This window comes from Tasmannia lanceolata, unplaced genomic scaffold (assembly GCF_043159265.1).
Source record: "Tasmannia lanceolata isolate RefF3 unplaced genomic scaffold, GAP_Taslan_0.1 ptg000005l, whole genome shotgun sequence".
NCBI classification, from domain to species: domain Eukaryota; kingdom Viridiplantae; phylum Streptophyta; class Magnoliopsida; order Canellales; family Winteraceae; genus Tasmannia; species Tasmannia lanceolata.
This window is the reverse complement of record NW_027518682.1, coordinates 22017765-22025090: the sequence shown is the minus strand read 5'-3', so window position 1 is coordinate 22025090 and position 7326 is coordinate 22017765. Positions and strand designations below refer to the sequence as shown.

At 37.7% G+C, this 7326-nt stretch overlaps 1 protein-coding gene across 1 annotated transcript; it reads right to left on the bottom strand.

Moving 5' to 3' along the window:
• Positions 1-1109: 1109 nt before the first annotated feature.
• LOC143876850 (putative flavin-containing monooxygenase 1) lies at positions 1110-6880 on the bottom strand. The gene is made up of 5 exons (XM_077378538.1): positions 6375-6880; positions 4732-4972; positions 3523-3701; positions 2725-3074; positions 1110-1695 (listed from the first exon to the last, which is right to left on the bottom strand). Exons 1-5 carry the CDS (start codon positions 6834-6836, stop codon positions 1353-1355), a joined length of 1575 nt encoding a protein of 524 aa, XP_077234653.1. The 5' UTR covers positions 6837-6880; the 3' UTR covers positions 1110-1352.
• Positions 6881-7326: the final 446 nt, after the last annotated feature.

The window sequence follows — 7326 nt, the reverse complement described above, 5'->3', positions numbered from 1 at the left end:
ATCCTCTTGCCAGATTAATTGTTCACATTTCTTGTGCTGGGTTTTTTCAAAATGACACTTCTTTTTGTAAAATGGTATTTTCATTCAAAGCACACTTGGATTTCGGTCAAGACCGAAACCGAAATGCATCGAAACCGAAATATCTGAAATGTATCAAATTTCGGTCGAAATTTCAGAAATTTCATTAAAATAATAATTTTTATTATTTTACCGAATTTTGAAATTTCGGCTCAAAGAAATGACATTTCTTATCTTTTTACCGGATTTCGGCCAGGGCCAAAATTTGTATTGAAACTAAAATTTAAAACCATTGTTATGAAAAGTTGTTATTTTAAAATGAAAGGGTACTTTCATTTGAGATAAATTATATGATGAAAGGCTGTATGAACACGTAAAGGTGGTACGATAAAAGGTACCACCCTTGAGATTTGATCCAACAGCAGCTCCTCAAAGAGTGAGCCTGTTGGATCAAATATCAAGGATGGGATGCTAAGTGCGTGTTCGTAAGGCCTCTCATCATATAAATTCTCTATATTTGAAAGGGTGCCTTCATGTCTTTTTTATCTTCTATAAAAGAAGGCTTAAGGTCTCATTTTCAAAATGGGCTTTCTCCTTTATTACTCTTCTCTTTTCTCTAAGGGCAAACTGGTTTTCATGAACTTGGGGTGCAGTTTTTGTTCTTGATGTAGGCATTGCATCCTCGGGACTTTATTTTGTGAAGCCACTTGCATAAGTGGGGAAATAGAGCCTATATATAAGAGAAAGCTTCAGCTTGCCTTGCATACTCTCTCTCCTCCTATACTATTTCTTGGGACTAAAGAGTTACTTTTTTCATCAACCATTAAAAATTTTCCCAACATCTTGTGCACATTTACTTATGTTTGTTTTGGGGGACCCCATTACGTACTCATAGTGGGCCTTGTCCCAACAAATGGTATCAGAGATTCTGAGTTATTATTTGCTCATTTTCTTGCAAGAAATTTTTTTAAGAAATTATCAGTATTCATTCTGTAGTTAATAAAAAAAAGTAATCAATCAAACAAATGAGATCGAGTGTTGTTGGCTCTGATACAATGAAAAAGATTGCTATATAATTATTATTGATGTTACATTAACATTAGGAGACTAATATCCTTACATATCTTAGGGACCTAAATAATGTCTTATTAGGTCATAACTGGCTCTTACAACTTACAAAAAATTCCAAGTAAAAGAGAGATGGGTAGCAAAGTACCAAAAACAAGTGAGGCACCATCTTTTTCCTTTATTAATATCCTACTAAGATCTTATGTTTGGTCTTGGATAAGCGAACAAATGAGCTTATTGTACCAAATCAAACTAGGTTTTGAAACCTAATTCTCTTCTTTGTAGTCTTCGTTATTATAAGGGCTGAAAAGTTCTGCGAACCAGTTGTTCTTCCTCCATGATCTCCATCCCATCTCTTCACATATTTCGTCACTATGGTTGATGCTATAAGTAGAAATGCAATGCCTCTTATAGAATCTTGTGGTTTTCCTCGCGACCTTGATTTCTTCATTAGTCTGCTCAAGCATCTTTTCCACATTTGGGAGCACGAAGTGATCGTCAAGTAGTCGAGCCAGCCATTTACATCGAAGTTCTGCCGTGTGTAGGTTCGATACGCTCTCCACGTAGCCCACAAAGGCCATGTTTGGTATCAAAGGATGGATTGTACCCCTGTAACAAATAAAAATTCCTCAAAAGATAGAACTATCATATTTCTTTCCAAGAAATTCATGAAGGTGTGTAAATGTAGAGAGAGGGAGAGTCATATATGTGGAGACCATCCAAATCTCCACGTTTCTCCCTCACTTGGATCTCAAAATTTGAGATTTAGAAGGATCTCTCTTCCATATTAATGCAATCAAGATTGTAACCTTCACAACTATTTTAGGATATATATGCTTTTTATTGTTGAGAACATTTTCCAATATGGGTGGCCCACATAGGCAACCTAGCCTACATAGGTTCAGAGAGATTTTTAAACATGGGTTTAGAGCAACCCATAATAATGTCTCTTAAGAGTTTAGTTTAGAAAAAGTGTGGTGCATGGAGTGAATCTAAGAAACAAAAAAAATGGAGTGAAACTAAAATCCTAATCCCTAATCTTATATATGAAGTTGTTGCTTAATGGGAGCAAGACACATTAAGAAAATCAAGGAGTGATTTAGGGTTCTTATTTAAGTGGTCCCTGATCTACAAGGCAAAGCATTAGATTTTTTTTTATCTGAGCATCTAGACTTGGGTAGATTGGAAGATCTCTCTAGTGACTGGTGTACATTATTCTTCGGGAGCGTCTTGAACAGTCAGATCGCACGCATTGCTTTGCAACTCCATCTGATCATCACGGCTGGAGGTATTTCCTCGTTAAGTTTGAATAAAGCTAACATATATCTCTTGTGTATCTTCTTTGTAGATTTGTAGTTATATCTCTCTTTTGGGAAGTTTGGGTGCCATTTATCTTCAAAAGGTAGCAATGCAATGAGCCTCGAGCAGGGATTTAAGTCAACGGATTAGTTTGATCAACTTGTACTTAGATTTCAAAACAACATTAAGCAATGCCATTAGACCATTTGGTTCCGTTTCTTTCGATGTAAATTTTACGCCCATCATTCCACTAGAGAATGGATGTAAATTTTGTTTTACGCCCATTTGACGAAAGAAGCAGTGGCTTTCAATAAAAAACTTATAAAAAGTATGATTTACCTGTATAAAGGCATGACACCAGAAGTGTCTTCTATCAGATCGCGGAAAGGCTCTGGTAATATTGACTTGAGCTTTGTTTTTCCATCAAAGCCTGTTGCAAGAAACACAATGTCGGCTTCCAACTTGGTTTTGTCTTCGAATTCTATCCCCCCATTCCAAAACCACCAATTTGATGCTTTTTTAAACCGAATACGTCCTTGATCAGCTTCTGAGAAAAAGTTCTCTGGCAAGATTGCCATCTGACATGATGCATAATCCTCCTCAAATGGGTGATCTGGTATCAACCCATACTTCTTTAATGGAAGTTTCCACACCAAATAGGACTCAATAAACCTTGAAACGGCCCTTCTCTATGGAAACACACAATAAGACTGCGGGTTAGTAGTTGTTAGAATATATGAGATCTAGATTTGACGGTTGGATCATTATAGTGGTAGATTATGAAGTTATTTTAGTTATATTTCAAACACAAGTAGTTATAGGCAGCCAAGCACCTCTTGCAAAATTTCTCTATATTTATAGTGCAAAGGCATCCCGTAATGTATTGGGGTTTCTTCCTATTTTCCCTACATTTTTTAAGCTCTTCTACTAGTAGACATTTCTGAAAATGCAATAAAATATGGGATATTACAACCTTTTTTCTTCTTGGCCCATCAATCTTTTCATTATTTTTGTTTTATGAATGTTGCTAATGCCATCTGACCTTTTATTTTAGTGGAAACATCTTTAAATATTTACGAGTCTTCAGCCATACTTTTAGAACTTAGAAACACATGCTGCCAAGAAAGAATGTCTTACCAATGGTGACGACAGTAGGCAAAAAAGATGTCTAAGGGAGCTCTGATTGGGCCTTCCATGGAGAAACTGTGAAGATCTTGTGGCATAGAACAAGAAAAAGGGCAATCTCCAAATCCAATAAGAAGGAACTGTCCAATGTAAGGTCCTTATCACCATGGTGCAAGGTTGCCCATCTGGTCCTTTAATCAATAAAATCAACGCCAACAAACACAAGTCAATAACAAATACCAGATTGTGATAAATTACAAAGAAATTTATCTCCATGCTTGTAGCTTTTGCGAATAAAGTATGGGCTCCTCAATGACCAAAGAGTCAATTCTCTGAGTCTTCGATGACTATTGGAATGTCGAACAAAAAGCAGATATTATGGAGAAAGATGGTGACTAACGAATACATACTTCCACCTACCTTATCGAAAAAGGGTTTGTATCCCTCGCATCTATTCCGAATGGTGGCCTAACAGTTTCTGGATGAGTATATATTTACATGCATAAGTATGCATACACACATATAATGATATTTTCACCCCTTTTGTTTGTCTTTTTCTCAGAAATGCTCTCTTACATGAAAAAAAAATCCTAAAACTCTCTCTCTCTCTCTCACACACATACACGCCCGGGCGCGAATGCACACAGAAACACTATTCTCACACACACACACACACACACACACACACACACATATATATATATATATATATATATATATATATATATATATATATATATAGAGAGAGAGAGAGAGAGAGAGAGAGAGAGAGAGAGAGAGAGGAATGTATTGGTGCGCTTGAGCGCTATAATCAAATGGTGCGCTTGAGTGCACCAATCACATGGGTCCCACAATTTCTGTGAGGATCCAAACCATTCATTTGCAAGGCCCTATCATAGATAGGGTGTGTACCAAAAATCAGCTCCATTGAATCATCCTAACCCCTTCAAAAGTGGAGGGCAAAAATGGGCAAATTTGTGGTCTGTCCATTTTGACCTCCACAAATGGATGGGTTAGGATGATCCTATGGAGCTGATTTTTTGTACACACCCTATCTATGTAAGGGCCTTTCAAATGAATGCTTTGGATCATCCTAACAATGTGGGCCACATGGGTTTGAGAGCTCAAGCGCACCATAAGGATCCAACGCTCAAGCTCACAATCCTTTTCCTCATATATATATATATATATGGAAAACTATATGTTTAGTATTATAAATACCTTGATTAGCCTCTGCACATTCAACAGCTAAATCGATAGCTGATTTCTTGCAACCAACAACCACAACTTTCTTTCCTTGCATTAGCTTAGTGGTGGCTTCTTGATCGAGTTTGCAGTAATCCAAAGAATGCATGATCTTGCCCTGGAACTGTTCAGGTCCTTTATTCTGTGGGAAAACCGGCAACTTTGGTATGTCTCCATATTTTCCGATACACATCACCACGAACTCGAACGAATACCACTAGAAAAAAGAAAGAAAGAAAGAAAAACACACAAAATTATTCAGCCAAGATTCAACCGACATAGTAAAATTGATAAAAGAAGGAAAACGAAGAAAAAAGAAAGTGTAGGGAAATGAGAATTCCACCCATTTTGTTATGTCTTTTCCTAAAAAATGACTGCATTCCCCCCTTCTACTGTTTGTCTCTAGAAAAATAGACCTTTTTTTTCAAAGCGGGTGGGAATATCATTTAGCCAAATTTATTAAATTGATCAATATGCCCCTCTATGAAATTAGCAAACAACTAGTGAACTTGTTCTCCATGGCAAAACCCTGGAAGAGAATCCTTTGGAGTGATTCCGCTTTCGTTCAGAGAATTCATTTCAAATAACTACCACATGTTGCTCGAGTGTAAGAAATTATAGCAATGGGCCAAACTGGTCAAATTTTCCGAAAAAACATTATTTCAATGCAACCAAAAAGGTGCAGAAACGCTGCCTATAAGGGTTAAAGAACGTGACCTAAGTTTCTTAGGCCCAATTCCCACATTTAGGCCACCATGAAAAAAATATTCCATGGAATATTTGTGGGGCCAGTTGTGTGAGATGGGCAAAAGATGGAGAGACTTGTGAGGGTGAGAGTGTGGGGAGCATGAAAAGCTCTATGAAAACAAGAAAAACAGGTATTTTCTTTTCATGAGATTTAGGGATTTATTATGCTATATTTACTCCTGCCCACTCAATTATATCTCTCACCTTCCTTCTCAGCCCTCACACGAGATTAGGCCCACGAATATTCCATGGAAATATTTTTCATGTTTGCCAAACATGGCCATAACTTTCATATTTCCATGTGTAATGGGTATCACTCTTGACCCTTTCCTTCTCATCTCCCATATAATTAAGGATTTGGGTACGTAATTAAGATATTAATTGCTCTTTCTAAATACAACCAAAGACGGTGTAAGAGCAGCAAAGCAACTAGTTTAATAAAAGTGAACCCAATAAAACTGGAACGATGGAGACCAAAAACGAAAATGAGAAAAATACCCTTTTACACAGCCTTACTAACTTTTTGACCAAAACGAACTTTAATTAGTTTTAAGAATGACAACATCCCCTGAGTTGTCAAGAAAACTAGTAAATTTAAGTCGTAAAAAAAGTGTATAGTTTGGTCAAACTCAAGAAATTCATGTGAAAGAGGTTTTATTGATGATATTTTCACCCCCTGGAGTACACGTGCGCCCCCCTTTTAACTTGGTTTGACGTCAAAAAGCGTTAAACCAAGTTATAAGGGGGGCGCATGCGTAGTGGGGTGAAAATATCTAGGAAAATGGTATTTTGTAAAACTAAATAATTTGGGTGACCATTATGCTAAGAAATTCCGATGTAAAATAATTTCATGGCCTGAGGCAGATGGTGACCTGAACAGTCTCTGATCCATGAGTTTTCACGGCAATTTCCCAAACTGGTCGACCGGGAAGTGGGTGCCCGTGCTCCGCCCATTTGCCGTTGGGAGAGGCGCACTCACGGTCCCCAACAAACCGGACCTCCACCACCTTAGAATTGAGCTTCACAAATTTCATGACATCAAAGTTTACAGCGTAGTCATGCAAATATTCAACAATCTCGGTGTGAGTTGGGAATGTGGGGTTTGCTCTATCCGACCATGGGTAGTCGGAGAACTCGTAATCATAGCGAGGAGTTTGGAGCCTCGTTGATCGGTAAGAACAGTGCTTCCAGACCCCACCGATGGAGTTCGAGGCCTCGAACACCACCGGTTTGAGCCCCGCAAGCTCTTTTGCGGCAGCGATGCCGCTTATTCCTGCGCCGATTATGGCCACCCTTGAGTTCCAAACGTTGTTTTGGTTTTGATGGAAAGACATGATGAAGTGAAGAGATGAGGATGTTAGAGCTCTTGGTGTATATAGTTTGGTTTCTCTATGGACAAAGGAGTATAGATGCTAGGGTTTATATAGGGCTCCAAAGGTGAGTCACGTGCGTGATTTAAGTAGAGGAATTTGGATCGTGGACTAAATACTACAATAAAGTTACGTGGACAAGGTGGATTCAGAAACATAGGTCATTGACTAGCCGCCACCAAGATACAACATTTCGGTGCACTCAGATCGTCTATTTTATTTTAGCCTTTGATCTTTTTTTGGCACTAGTATAAATTTCTGCCCATAACCCATTTTTTGAAACTTTTAGAAGGAAATGTCACGTCTTAACACTAGAACTATGTTTCTCTTTTCATCCTTTTTTGGTTTCTTGAAAACCTATCAACCAGAGATTTTTTATTTATTTTTTGACATGATTTGTAGTTGGATAGTGTTTTTTTTTTTAAATGGTGGAATATATTAAATAGGGGTTGGA